Source organism: Megascapheus bottae, chromosome 15, assembly GCF_031878675.1.
Source record: "Megascapheus bottae isolate mThoBot1 chromosome 15, mThoBot2.hap1, whole genome shotgun sequence".
NCBI lineage: Eukaryota > Metazoa > Chordata > Mammalia > Rodentia > Geomyidae > Megascapheus > Megascapheus bottae.
The window spans coordinates 43,871,593-43,886,505 of NC_143523.1; the positions used below are offsets into that span (position 1 = coordinate 43,871,593).

Here is a 14,913-nt window from a genome sequence, read left to right on the forward strand (position 1 = left end):
AGGCCTTCAGTCTCAGCACTCTGGAGGCTGAGGCAGGAAGTTCAGAAGTTGAACACCAGTCTGAACTACATAGTGAAACCCTGCCTAGTATGACAACTGTAAAGGGAGCCAAGGGGAAAAAACCAAACCCTTCCCATCTCCCGTTCTTTCCTAACCCCTAGAAACAGCCATTCTGTGTAGTATGATAAATTTATGAAACCAAGTCATTGAAGTTAGTGCTGTTGAGATTTGTATTCATTTGTTATGATTAGCATTACTTCTAAGTATTTACTTCTTAAATATTCTTATTTAATTGACAAGTGACAGTTGTCCTTAGTGTGTAGAACCTGATGTTTTGGAATACATATATCTTGTGAAACTGCTCAAGGGAGTTTCTACAGGTGTTGGGTTAGGAATTTCCTTGTCTTTACTTGCACAGCTCATTGTGTTAACTGCTAGCTGAAGTGTGACTGTCTTGTGTCCTGGTGCTTACTTATCTGCTGCCCCTAGCATTCCAGGAGAAAACTGTTAGCAGCAGTATTCTAATGAGGTGTGCCATCTTAATCTATTTGGGATGAAACATAAGCCATTTCTGTTGGTTTGTTTTTAATAATATGTATTCTTGCAAGTAAACAGTACATGCTTACCGAATCATCTTTTTGCTGTATGACACTACTGATTGTGTATTTATATCTGTGTATAGTCTGAACCTAGATACAAAATTCTTTGCTTTTATTTTCCTTTTTTGTTGTTATTGCTAGGGCTTGAACTTAGGTCCTTGTGCCTTGATTTTGTCATTCTACCACTTGGGCCACACCTCCATTTCTAGCTTTTTGCTATTGGTTTCTTTTTAGATTAGAATCCCTTGGTTTGTTTTCCTAGGCTATCAGTCTTCAGTTCTAAGTCTCCTAAGTAGCTAGGGTTATAGGTATGAGCTACTAATGCCTGATTTATGAGTGTAGTTTCTAAAGGTCAAAGTCTGTTGAATACTGGGTAGTAATAGTGACTCACACCTGTAATTCTAGCTAGTTTGGGTGGCAGTGTGAGAAATGGAGGATTGCTGTATAGCTCCACCCAGTTCTGAGATTTTATCTCAAAACAACAGCAGCAAAAGTCAGGTCTGGAGCTTTAAATAGTAGTAGCATTCTAGCCTAGCAAGCTGGAGACCCTGAGTTCAAACTCTGGTACTGCCTCTTCTCAACAAAAGTTGTTGAATATTAACAATTTCCTTCAGCTTCATACATGCAAACAAAATATTAACTTTTGAATTGAATCCACACATATGTAGGGATATTTTTTCTCCAAAGATTAGTGTTAGCTTTTTTAACCTCACCCTTTTCCTCCATCTTACTCAAGTAAAAATATTCTGTAAGTAAAAGCTGGAAGTGGTGCTGTGGCTCAAGTGGTAGAGGGCTAGCCTTAAGAAATCCCAAGGACAATGCCTAGGTACTGAGTTCAAGCCCCACAACTGTGAGTAACTGAACAACCCAGTAGTGCTTATATTTTATTAGAAAAGGCTGAAATCTAGACTAGTGTTAAATTTGGCTTTCACCTCTGAATCCCTTCCTGAGGTGGAGAGGGTAGTTCTGGAACAAAAGGTGAAAGTCGGGGAGAAGTGGCTGAGCTAGATCCCAGAGCTAGAGGAGGTCTGGCAGCAGGTGAGGCACTGTCTTCCTTGGTTGCACTCTGATCACGGGCTCAAGGTTTGCTCCTGAACGCTTGGGTTCTGGTTTTAACTGTGAGGTTGTCCGTAGTGTATCATCAGAACTTAGCTTGATACGTCAGGGGAGGATAAACTCTAAATTGTGTGGGGGCCGTGGGCAGGACCCTAATCTCTCTTAGCCTGCTCCCCCACAATGGAACTGGCATACATAGGAATCTCAGTCACAATAATCACAGTCGTAACATGAGCATTGGTCTGTGAGAGGCATTTGTGAACTGTGAAGACCCACGAACTGTTTTTATGGCGGCATTTAGTGCTGTTTTAAATTTTAAAAATTTAACTGACAATGGTCATACTTATGACGTATGACATGATGTTGGAAGGATGCGTATGAAATGGGTTGGCTGAAGCAGACTAAGTAGCATATTCATTAGCTTACACACCTTTTTTTTTTCCTTTTCCCCCCAGAGGTGAGAACAACTCAAAATAGATTTTCTTCACAGTGTTGTATTTATAATGTAGTCTGTTCACTATTGATGAGCAGCTCCCATTCCTGAAAGTTCATGGGACTAATAGAAACTTATTTCTTACAGGTTTGTGGTCAAGGCTTAAAAGGAAATGCTTTAAACTCATCAGGAAGATGCCGATTATTGGTCGCAAGGTAGGTGGGGTCTGCAAAGGTTTTTTTCCCCTGGGAGTCAGGCCTCTTTCCTTCTGTTTGCTAAGCCTGATGTCCTCAAGAGGAAGGGTGATTTTTGTCTTCCACCTCCAGTATACATTAGCAATGTTTGGAGACAATTATGGTTGACCCTAATTGGTGTGGAGTGGGGCCTGTGAGGGATAGTGAAGTTTGTGTAAAGGCAATATACTGGAGATGTTATGTGAAAAGCGCGCAGGTTAAAGAGTGAGCCTGAGTTCTAGCCTTGAGAAAGTCCAGGGACAGTGCTCAGGCCCTGAACTTAAGCCCAGGACTGGCAAAAAAAAAAAAAAGAGTGAGCCTGGACTGTTCTACTGGAAAAGTCATATACATAGCAGGCAGGCAGCTTTGGTTCCTGATTACAGCTTGCTCTTTATGCCTGTTTTGCCATGGTGTCCTCTTTGCCCTCTCTTATACTCAGATTTTCTCCTCTGTGTCCTCCTGGGCATTTTTTTTTTTTTCCCCCCCCTTCAAATCACAGGTGGCGATAACACTGAGCAGGCTTCCTTGCCAGGCTAGGGAAGTGTCCTGCCTTCCCCAGTGTTCTGCCCTGCCCCTCAGCATCACTTGCTTTCAAGTATTCTTTTACTTTGCCTTCAGTGTCTTGGGGTGAAGGGAAGATAATATGGAGGACAAACTGAAGAAAACGGAATCTCCCTTATCCTTCCCTGCTTTTTCCTCCTCATCTTGTTCTTCTCACTTTTCTTTAGTTTCAACATTTTTGGGATAAAGTCTGTAAGATAATAAAATTGGAAAATCTTTAAGATTATTCAGTCTCCATTTTTCAAAAGCAGATCCTTAAGTTTAGAGACAAAATAGTATTGTTTTGTCTCTGTGTGTATTTCTGTCTGTCTGTCTGTAAACTCACATCTAAATTACTCAGTGATCATTTCTTGATCACTTGCTCAATTACTCAGTGAACATTTCTTGAGCCCTTGATCAATTATCAGGTACTTTTCTGGGTGTTGGAGAGAAAATAGTGAACAGTTCCATGTTTGTTTTTTTTTTTCTTGTGGACTTGATAGAAGGGACAAAGTAAACAAGTAAACAAATGCATGTACATATGTTTAAATGAATAAATTACTATGAATAAATTAAAATTGGGTAATATAGAGGTAAGAATTAAGGGGTAAGAAAATATTTACTGTGTTTTTTAATACTTTTCATGTATTTAAAACAAATTTAGAATGTCCAGTGTTTACATAGAAATTCAGCTCTTATAGTTTGCTCCCGTTGCATAATTGTCACAGTACAGCATAATTTTTAATTTACAACTTAAGAAATATACCCATGTTCATAGCATGCTTCAGCATTGCTCCTTCCAGGGGTGATGTGCCTTCCAGGAGTTTCTTTCCTGTAATCGTACTTCAGGCCACGTCTAAGAAGATCCTCCTGTATTCTAATCAGACATTTTTTAGAATAAGATGTTGGACATCAGACAGTACCCACATATATTGCTGAACCATGCCATGCACTAATTATGACACATATCCTTCCTCCTTACACTTTACACTTAAGCTTTTTATAATTGCAGCTATTTTACCTACACATTTGTTGTCTTTCTCCTAGCATTTTTGATTACCTGCCTTCCTCTCTGTCTCTCTTGCTGTGCTTCATGAGACCAAGAGGGGGGTTTTTCATCATGTACTTCACTGCCTAAGCTTATTTACCATATATCTGTGGCCTGGCATATAGCGATTACTTAGCAAATACTTGTTGAGAAAGAGTGAGAGAGGGAGGTAGGGATATAAAGGGGGGGGGAAGGGAGGGGGGAGAGGGAAGGAGGGAGGGAGAGAGGGAGGGAGGGAGGGAGGGAGGGAGAGAGAGAGAGAGAGAGAGAGAGAGAGAGAGAGAGAGAGAGAGAGAGAGAGAGAGAGAGAGAGAGAGAGAGAATGAATATGAATACCGAGGAAAATAGAAAATAATCCTAACTAATAACTTACATAGCAGAAAGAACCTTAGTTCCCCCTTGCATTTCAGGTTCAGACAGTACCATTACACTGGCAGTTCCTAACATCTCTGCTTGTCCAGAAGGAGTTGTGTGGGACCTTCTTGCATGTTGATTGAAGTTGCTCATTTCTTGCACATTGACCAGGAAGGATCCCTTTTACTGCAGCATGGCTGGTTTCATGACTCTACCTTTTATCTCTGACACATACAGCTGCTGCTTAGGCAATGGCGGGGACCAGACATTGCACTCAGATCAGCACTTATATCAGAAAATGCAAACCAGCTAAAACCATTGTGATGTCACCAGGAAAGGGCATGGAGAAAATGGAATGTATCTCTGATAACTGTCACATCTCTTTAAGAAAAAAAGTCCTAATTCAGTAGAACATTTTATATCTGATTTTGTTTGTTTTTTTCTTTCCTGCATTTCATGTTCATCATGTTAAAAAAAAAAAAGATCAAATGGAATCGGGCACTGGCAGCTCATGCCTATAATTCTAGCTACTCAGGAGGCTGAAATCTGAGGATTGTTGTTTGAAGCCAGCCCAGGCAGGACTCAAGAAAAGCCAGAAGTGACACTGTGGTTCAAGTGGTAGAACATTAGCCTTTGGCAAAAGAAGCTTAGGAATCAAGCTTCAGAATTAGCAAAATAAATAAACAATAATAAATTTTAAAAATCAAAGTGAGAATGCCTTTCTTTTTTTATATCTTCCAAGATTCAAGAAATGTTGAATAAGGCCAAGGAGGATATCAACAAGAATATGTCATTCTTGAAAGTGGACAAAGAGTATGTGAAAGTTCTGCCCTCCCAGGGTCTGAGCGCACCTGAAGTTCTGGAGAAACTCAAGGAATACAGCTCCATGGGTAAGATGCTTGGTGTAGGCACTCTTGTCTCTTCTCGGTCATCATTCAGTGTTTCCCATAGGGGAAGAGTAACTCATCCCTGGTGCTGAGGATGTGTTCAGGAGGTCTTATCTATCCAGCTTTCCAAGGCTGAATCTCATACTTTAAAAATTGCTTTTTGACTTACCTTTTACCCATGGAGCAAGCAAATCTCATAGACAGTGGAACTTGGTTCCATTTCTTTTTGTCAGTGTAAATAAAACAGATAAATTTGTGATTTAAAAAGAGTGCATGTGTGGAGGCCAGGAGTTTGACCCAGTGGTAGAGAGCTTGCCTAGCCTTCACGAAGACCAGGGTTCGATTCCTTGGTACCACATATATAAAGCCAAAAGTGGTACTGTGGCTTAAGTGGCCTTGAGAAAGCCCAAGGTCAGTGCTCAGGCCCTGAGTTCAAGCCCTAGTACTGGCAAACAACAACAAAAAAAAAGAAAATAAAAAGAGTACATATGTAATACAGTAAAGTATAGATTTATATCAATATTGCAAATTTTTATGAAGCACAAAGAAAATAGTCATAAACAGGAATATCTAGATGGATACGTTGGTATGGGTCAATAACTATGCATATAGATATATCTGTCTATCTACCAACCAACTACTAACCTACCTACCTACCTACCTACCTACCGTCTATCTCAAAATGCTAAAGTGTTTTGTATAGTATATGCACCTAGGTACACAAGCACATGCAAAAAAAGAAGTATACCAGATAGCTGACTGTTGAAGAGCACAGCCTATGGAGTCAGCCTGGGTTCATAGCTGGGTTTTGCCACTTAAATTATGATGTTAGGAAGAATATTTTTTGTAACTTGTACCTCCTCAGAATGATTATAGTGATTGAAATCATATATGGGAATGTATAGTATCTGGTATATAGTAGGCATTTGATGAATATTAATTATTATTGATGTTATGAACAAACACATGCTTGTTTAACATCTTACTAAAATACTTATTTGGGGTTTTTTTTTGATAGTATTAGAGTCTGGAATCAGGGTTTTATGCTTGCTAGGCAGGTACTCTACTGTTTAAGCCACAATGTTTTTATTAACTGAGATTTTATCTTTATTGCACTATAATGCAGCTAAACATTTCATGCTGTTGTTGACATTAGTTCATGATTTTTTGCCTTTGTTTTGCTGCGTAATGCATTATTGAAATATTTTTATTTCTAGATGTAATATAAGAATGACATTGGTTTTTACTCAGTTTCTGTGTCCAGAAGGTTTCTTCTTTTATCTTCTTTATTAGAACTTAACTGTGGAGGCACCTGCTTGCTGACCAAATGACCTTGACTTTCTCTGCAGATGTCCTCTGGCAAGAAGGGAAAGCTTCGGGAACAGTGTACAGTGGGGAGCAGAAGCTCACAGAGCTGTTGGTACAGGTGAGGGTCATGCTGGTGCATGCTTGAGCTCTGTGCCAGTTTACTTGCCCTTACTTTTCTTCTTTCCTTCTGTAATTAATATTTCTTTTTTTACCTCAGGGAATCTTATTGTTGATATGAAATAGGTTTAGAAGATTTCTCCTTCTGCAGACACAGTAAATATATATAATGCTTTTAAAAATAGCTTCTTGGCTTTACAAGGCCCCATCTAGAAGGCAGATTCCTAGATAAGAAAGTCCTGTCATTTGAGGGTTTTTTTGTTGTTGTTGTTTTGCCTAGGGCTTGAACTCAGGGCCTGAGCACTGTCCTTGGGCTTTTTTAAGGGTAGAGCTCTACCACTTGAGTCACAGCACCACTTCTGGCTTTTTCTATGTATGTGGTACTGAGGAATTGAACCTGGGTCTGTGCATGCTAGGCAAGCACTCTACCACTAAACCAAACTCTTGGCCCCTTATTTGAGATTTTTGATGCTAGGATAAATTTTTGTTTGATAAGGAGCTTCAGGGGAGAGACTCAAATCAGACAGGTCATGATAAGCAGTGTTTTTCTTATGTATTATTCTTTGGTGACCTTAGAATGGTCTTTAGCTTATTTATAGTTAAATTTAAAAAAAGCATTTGATCATCCTATAAAATCAAGGATTTAAGTAATGATTTTTAAAGTCTTTGTGGCGATATTTATAAAACTGCATGTACCTTACTCAGTGTTAGTGATTTTGCTTGGCTGTATTTTTCTATCTTGAAGTCTTTCACAAATTTCCATCATCCATAGATGAAGTATTCTGCCATTTTTTTTTTTTTTTTGCCAGTACTGGGCTTGAGCTCAGGGCCTGAGCACCACTTCCGGCTTTTTTCTATGTATGTGGTACCGAGGAATCGAACCCTGGTCTTCATGCACGCTAAGCAAGCACTTTAACCACTAGGCCAAACTCCTGGCTCCCATTTTTTTTAACTTAAGTACTTCTGCTCAATCTTGTTGGTCTTCTTGTTCTAGATGATAAATTTGAACCCATTTCTCAATTTCTACTAAACAAACACCCCCTGAAGTACTCAGGGTATTAGCTATTTCTTTGCTGGATCCTTTAACACTATGCATCTCTATCTTGTATTGTACTCCATACTAGCTTCACTGTTACTTTTTTTTTTTTTTTTTTTTTTTTGCCAGTCCTGGGCCTTAAAACTCAGGGCACTATCATTGGGCTTTGTCATAGTACTCTACCACTGGAGCCACAGCACCACTGCCAGCTTTTTTTTTCTTCTATGTATATGCTACTGAGGAATCCAACCCAGGTCTTCATGCATGCTAGGCAAGCACGCTACCACTAGGCCAAACTCCCTGCCCTGTGCTGTGTTTTCTATTCAGTGTGTTTAATTTTTATCATTAGAATCCTATAAAGTAGCTACCGTTTTGCATATTAGGAATGAGCCTTGGATAGTTTAGTTGGATATAATAGGCAAAGTGGCCCATTGATCCATTTTTATAGTCTGCCTTTATATTTATACTCCTCTTACCACATCATAAAATTTCATGTTGTCTCTTCCATCATATTTTAATCGTGTGTGTGTGCACGTGCGCGCACGCACTAGTCCTGGGGCTTGAACTCTGGGTTTGGGCACTGACCCTGAGTTTCCTTTTTGCCCAAAGCTAATGCTCTATCATTTGAACCACAGTGCTACTTCTGTTTTTTTTCTGTGATTAATTAGAGATAAGTTTCACAGACTTTCATGCCAGGGATGGCTTCAAACCACAGTCCTCAGATCTTAGCCTCCTGAGTAGCTAGGATTACAAGTGTGAGTCACTGATGCCCAGCTTTAAGTACAGGGAAATAATATTTTTTTTCTTTCTAGTTCCTAACATTGGGCTTAATGCATAAAAGCTTCATTTTAGTGCATGATGCTTTATTCTGTGCAAAGTAATTATTTATTTATTTATTTTGGCCTGTCCTGGGGCTTGAACTCAGGGCCTGAGCACTGTCCTTGAGCACTTTTGCTCAAAGCTAGCACTCTGCCAGTTGAACCACAGCACTACTTCAGCTTTTTTTTTTTTTTTTTTTTGCCAGTCCTGGGCTTGAGCTCAGGGCCTGAGCACTGTCCTTGGACTTTCTCAAGGCTAGAGCTCTACCACTTGAGCCTCAGCACCACTTCTGGCTTTTTTTCTATATGTGGTACCGAGGAATCGAACCCGGGTCTTCATGCATGCTAGGCAAGCACTTTAACCACTAGGCCAAACTCCCGGCCCTCACTTCAGCTTTTTCTGTGTATGTGATACCAAGGAATTGATCCCAGGGCTTTGTGCATGCTAGACAAGCACTCTAGCACTAAGCCACACTCCTGGCCCCAAGGTAATAATCTTATCTTGCATCTCCTTGTATTTTTTACAGGCTTATGGAAATTTTGCATGGAGTAACCCACTGCATCCAGATGTCTTCCCAGGACTACGTAAGCTAGAAGCAGAAGTTGTAAGAATGAGTTGCTCCCTATTCAATGGGGGACCAGATTGCTGTGGTTGTGTAAGTATGCACAGGTGCCAGCAAATGCTAGAACATTTTTAAGCCTTAAAATAGAAGACTATTAAAACTACTTTATTACAAGTAATTCATAGTTATTGTAGAAAAATTTAGGTGAAGAACAGTTGAAAATATTACTTATAATTTTGTAGTCTAGAACACCAATATTTTGGTGTAGATTCTTCTAGACATTTTTTCCCCTCTTCATTTCTTTTTTTTTTTTCTTTTTTATTGTTGGGATAATGTATAGAAGGATTACAGCTATATTCACCAGGTAGTAGGTGTATTAATTCTCACCCTTGATGCCCCTTCTCATGTTTTTGTCCCCATTTCCATCCTCCCTCCCCTCTTCATTTCTTTATATTATAATATTTAAACCTCTATAAAGATGCCTGGATAGTATAGAGAATAATGTCAGCATTTTGCTTTGTCTATTCACTTCTTTTGCTCCCTCCCTCATTCTCACCTATACTCCTATTCCCCCATGAATATGTTTACTTATAGCTCTGTTGAAACACCTAGTAGTCCTTTTGATGTCCCCTCACTTTTCCTGAGCCAGAAGTTTATTATTTTGCTGTAAAGGGATTCTGATTTAGTTATCATCCTGTCTCGGATATGCATGAGTTTGTGCTCCCTGTTCTTTCAAGTAGACGTGTTAGTTTTCCTTAAACCATGATGGAGGAATTTCCGCCTAGGTTTGCCTTCTCTAGAACAAAGTGAACTTCAGATTTGACTCAGCATGCTGAGTATGGTAGCTTGGAGATCCTTACACTTTACAGTAATTATGAAGTTTTCAGAGTTAATTATGGTGAGCCCATTAGAAGACCAGTCCTGGTCCTTAAACACAGGGCCTGAGCACTGTCCTTGGGCTTTTCCTTAAAGCTAGCACTCTATCACTTGAGTCACAGCACCACTTCCGACTTTTTTCTATGTATGTGGTACTGAGGAATCAAACTTGGGTCTTCGTGCATGCTAGGCAAGCACTGTACCACTGGCCCAAACCCCTGGCTGTCTTTTTTTTACAGCAAGTAATTAAAAACAATTTTTTTTACTATATTTCACCATGAAAATTAACATTCCAAAATTCAGTACCTAACAGAAGTTGTATTTCTGGCACTTATTTTCAAAACCAAATTCCAAAATTGTGAGAAACTGAGCCAACACTAATCTGACAATGACTTCCCCTATGCCCGTGGCAACAGAGATGGTGATAGGCTTACATTGCACATGGTTTTTTCTTTGTCGGTCTTTATAAACTTTAAATGTGTAAGGTCTGCCAAAAGGAAACTCCACACAATTCAGGAGAAGTGGGTTTATTGCGTGAGGAAAGAGCAGACTCCTGCCACCCAAGATGGAGTCGGGCAAGTAAGAGAGCTTATGGTGGGAAGTGAGAGATTATATAGGGGGAGGGGTATAGCCACAGTGGAAGTAGATGTGATCTCAGAGGATGGGAAAATACCTCAGTGGGGACCTCCCACTGCCCCTAGGCATGCCAGTTGCCAGGGTTACAGGTGCTGGGTGGGGATTTCCATGGTGCAGGGGGAGAAAGCCAAGGGAAGAAGTCATTTCTTCCAGGCGGGCCTAGCAAAGAGGTCACAGATTAAATCGCCACAAAACAATTTGGCCTTCCCTAGTAAATGGAAGATACCTAGTAAATTATTACCTAGAAATTTTACTACAAATAAGCTATAGAAAAATTAAGATGTGTCCATCAGGATGTATATACATGAGAGCTTATAGTAGCATTAATTTATGAGAGCCAGAACTGGAAATAATTTACATATGTATCCAGAGAAAAATCATAGACACCATGCACTTCAGGCCATTGCAGTGATCAGTCTGCATGATGCTCAAATTATTCCATTTTTGGCCACTAGGACTGCCTTCATTTTGCTTTCCAGGTACTTTTTCATGTCCCAACTATGCAAATAGTCTTGGAAAGTTTCTTTTTCTTTTGGACAAAATATTCCAGGGTTATTTTACTCCAGAACTAGTCACCCCTTTTTCTAAGAAGCTCTGATTGAGTTAAAATTCTATAAAATATTTATATGGTTTCAAAGTCATATTTTTGGAACAAGACAGACTCTTTCCTCATACCTACCCCTCTGCCCCCCCCAAAGAAGAAGAAGAAGGAGAAAAAGAAGAGGAGAAGGAGGAGGAGGAGGAAGAGGAAGGGGAAGAGGAAGAGGAAGAGGAAGAAGAAGAAAACACTTAACAATCCAGAGAGATAAAAGTACGAAAGAGAGGCTCAGAGGTACCTCATAAGAGCCAGCCCATTGTATTTGACAATGGCCAGAGAAAATGGATAATATGAAGGCGATGACTGGCAGAAGCACAGATATTCTTTAGCAGCAGATGCTGAGGAAGGCATGACTTAAATAAAAGATTTGCTTTTGACTTGAAGCATCTCAGCTGGATAACACATAGATGATTTTATGAGTTATCTATTGCAGTATCTATTGCATCCCACTGCTTTGCTCCCCTGCTCCTTAATCAGAGACTGGGAGCAAGGCAATAACGGAGTTGGGACCATGAAATTAGGGTTTGGGGGACCAGGGGGCCTGTAACCTTCTGCCAACTTCAAATCCCAAGGTTCCATTCACCAAGGTTTTTCATGTGCTAGCCAGCAGGTGGCTCACGCCTATAATCCTAGCCACTAAGGAAGCTGAGATCTGAGGATCAAGGTTCAAAGCCAGCCGGGCACAAAAGAATCTGAGACTCTTATCTCCAATTAACCTTTAGAAAATGGGAAGTGGGGCTTGGCTCAAGGGTAGGGTGGTACCCTTGAGCTGCAGAGCTCAGGGACAACCCTCAGGCCCAGGGATAGCACCCAGGCCAAGTTCAAGCCCCATGACTCACCAAAAAAAAAAAAAATTTCATGTGCTATGCTTTTTGTGAGAACGCACCTTTAAAATATATTTTAAGGGCCGGGAGTTTGGCCTAGTGGTAGAGTGCTTGCCTAGCATGCACAAAGACCCGAGTTCAATTCCTCGGTACCACATACATAGAAAAAAGTCGGAAGTAGTGCTGTGGCTCAAGTGGTAGAGCTCTAGCCTTGAGAAAACCCAAGGACAGTGCCCCAGAACTGGCAAAAAATAAATAATAATAAAATATCTTTTGGCTTGATTGGTTATAACCCCTTTCTTTGGGTTATATTTTATTTATATTACTATATTGCACATACTTTATATTCAGTGTATGATAATTCCAATGTCCGTGGGCCTTACCTGTCTGATTTGTTACTTTTCACTTGGGGTGGGTTTCCTTACATTTATGCTATTAATTTATTGCAATATAAGCCACTCCTTTTTTGAGAACTCACCTTAAAGGAATTCTTTGAGCCAAGACTGAAGTTACAAGGCACATTTGTTTTTTTTTCTTTTTTTCTTTTTTATTACTTTTTCCAGTTGCTGGGAAGTTACTGGAAATTGCTACCACATGGGAACTGGTTGAAGCCCAATTCTTCATTTGCCATGTTGTACCATGGAGGCACTGTGAATTCAGATACCACACTCACATTATGTGCTATTATTTTGTACATTTTTGAGAGACTTTTTCATCTGAGTGTCAGGCTGAGAAAATAAACTTTGCATTTCTTGTGGTTTATTTCTTGCACCTGGAAGAGTGTGGGATATTAGCCATCCCTCATTAGACTTTGACTTTGAGCAGATCCTCATTGTCCCTTCTGTCTTGGGTCAGGTGTCTTTAGGCTTGGTGCCCCTCAGGGAAACATTTAGCTTTGGCAGACACTTTATCTGGTAGGATTTAGCTCTGTTCTAGCATTTGGTATATTTCTTTGTTCCAGCTCAGTGATGGCTATAACAATTTACTGCTTTTTCTATTAAAAGTTTTTTATTAACACTGAGGTTTTTCATCATATTTCAAGTGTCATGTTCTACAAACAACTATTCAAGAAAAAATCTCTATGCAATCACTGGCACATGAATTTAAAAGCATAATTAAAATTGAGTCTTAGATACATATCACTCTATATAACATATCAATATGTCTATAGAAGATATATATCATAGACTTATATGTCTATATAGATATATTTGTATCTCCAAATTCGTGTCAATGATCTGGAGTACCTGAGTATTGAGTAATTGCTCTTGTATTGTTTAGATCTAATATCCATATATCAAGGAGATCATGTGCTTTTTGTTCCTTTGGTAACAGTTTACTGTTTGACAAGCTCTTTGTTATTTCACTTGGAACAGTTGCTGCAGCATTAATCTATATTGCTGGATGTATAAGTTCCATGGTAGTGTTTTGTTTTTTGTTTTTGTTGGTCATGAGGCTTGAACTCTGGGCATGGGCACTGTCCCTGAGCTCTTCAGCTCAGGGAACCACAATACCAAAGCGCCGCTTCCAGTTTTCTGGTGATTAATTGAAGATAAGAGTCTCACGGGCTTTGTAGTACCGGTTTGTAGTACCATGGCTGGCTTTGAATCATAATCCTCAGATCTCAGCCTCCTGAGTAGCTTGGATTATAAGTGTGAGCCGCCTCACCTAGCCATGGTAGTGATTTTTTGTTTGTTTGTTTTTTCCCCTCATATGAAAGGTCTTTCTGTGCCTCAGATTTTCTCATTCCCCACATCTTCTCTACGTGCAGATGCTAGTATGATTTCATGAGTGTGCAGCTATCCCAGTCATTTTTGAGTGCCCGTGCTCATCTCTGGACAGATGAACAAAGCTCTCCACGTGGGGAATGCCATTGGTCTTTCAGGCTTGTTCTTTTTCTAATCTGGGTTCTCTAAATTTATCTCAAGACTTTTCCCCCCTCAAGTCAAGACTTTTTCATTCTTAGCCATGTTTATTATGCTTCTTGCTATTTCTGCTATGATTGAAGTTCTGTTTGCTACTTTTCTTTTTTTGGTCTCATTTTGTTGCTTTGTTGTCCAGTCTGAACTCTTGAAGGATGATTTGTAGGCTGTGTCCTAGAGTAAAGAACAGTTAAGAAGAAATGCATTCTGTCCCTCAGCACATTTCCTTATGAGTTGAGATTTTATTTCATTTGTGTACAACCCCCTACCCTCTTCCCACATTTACATGGTTGCCATTTTCTTTACCTTGGTATGTATCCTGAAGTGGCTCTTTCCAGATAGTTAATATGTTCTGACATACTTGTTGGGTCATTTCTCTATCCCAGTTTAGTTGGAGGCAAGGCTTCTCGAAATCTGTGTTCTATGTTAGAATTTCTGGGTCTGTTCTGAGAGTCAATTAAAAGTTCTTTTTTCCCAGTTGGAAGAAAGTAATACATACTTCAAGCTTTAACTATTGTATTCATCTGCATTCTACTCCTGAAGTAATTCTAATATACAGAGTCAGACCTATTGCTTATTTCACCCAACTAACTAGCCACAAGAAGGTAAGAAAACCCTGTGGTGGGGAATATTTTGCTTAGGTTATTAGTAAGAGATTGATATGCTAGAGATTTGACTTTTTTGGGTCTTCCCTAATTTTCTTAACATCTGTCTTGTGAAGACAGCTTCTCATGTGACACCCTGTGGTTTTGAACACAGGACATATGCATGACTTACAGAGCTCATCTTAGCTGTAAGCACATCGTCTTCACCAACATAGAAATGCAGAGATCTACAAACAAGGGTCCCATTCTAGCATGGTCACAAGTTTCATGAAGTCTACATAGGTTAAAAAACAAAAGAAAATGAGTCAACTTTACTGAGCTAAGCTCCCATACAATTGCTGGCCACTGGGATTCTGTATCCAATGCTATTTTTGTCTTATATGTAGATAGTAGAAAAGCTTCATAATCACTCTTTCCCAATCCATCTCATATTAAGCTACACAAGAAACTAGAACATAAG

The 14,913-nt window shown here is 39.7% G+C and overlaps 1 protein-coding gene across 1 annotated transcript in view; it reads left to right on the plus strand.

Annotated features, from left to right (window-relative positions):
• Positions 1 to 14,913, plus strand: part of Sgpl1 (sphingosine-1-phosphate lyase 1) — a 55,643-nt gene that overhangs the window by 27,730 nt on the left and 13,000 nt on the right. Inside the window, exons 3-6 of the mRNA XM_090346493.1 lie at positions 2,236 to 2,303; positions 5,006 to 5,153; positions 6,500 to 6,576; positions 8,957 to 9,085. Of these exons, the coding sequence (XP_090202619.1) occupies positions 2,236 to 2,303; positions 5,006 to 5,153; positions 6,500 to 6,576; positions 8,957 to 9,085 (422 nt within the window). The remainder of the gene's footprint in view (positions 1 to 2,235; positions 2,304 to 5,005; positions 5,154 to 6,499; positions 6,577 to 8,956; positions 9,086 to 14,913) is intronic.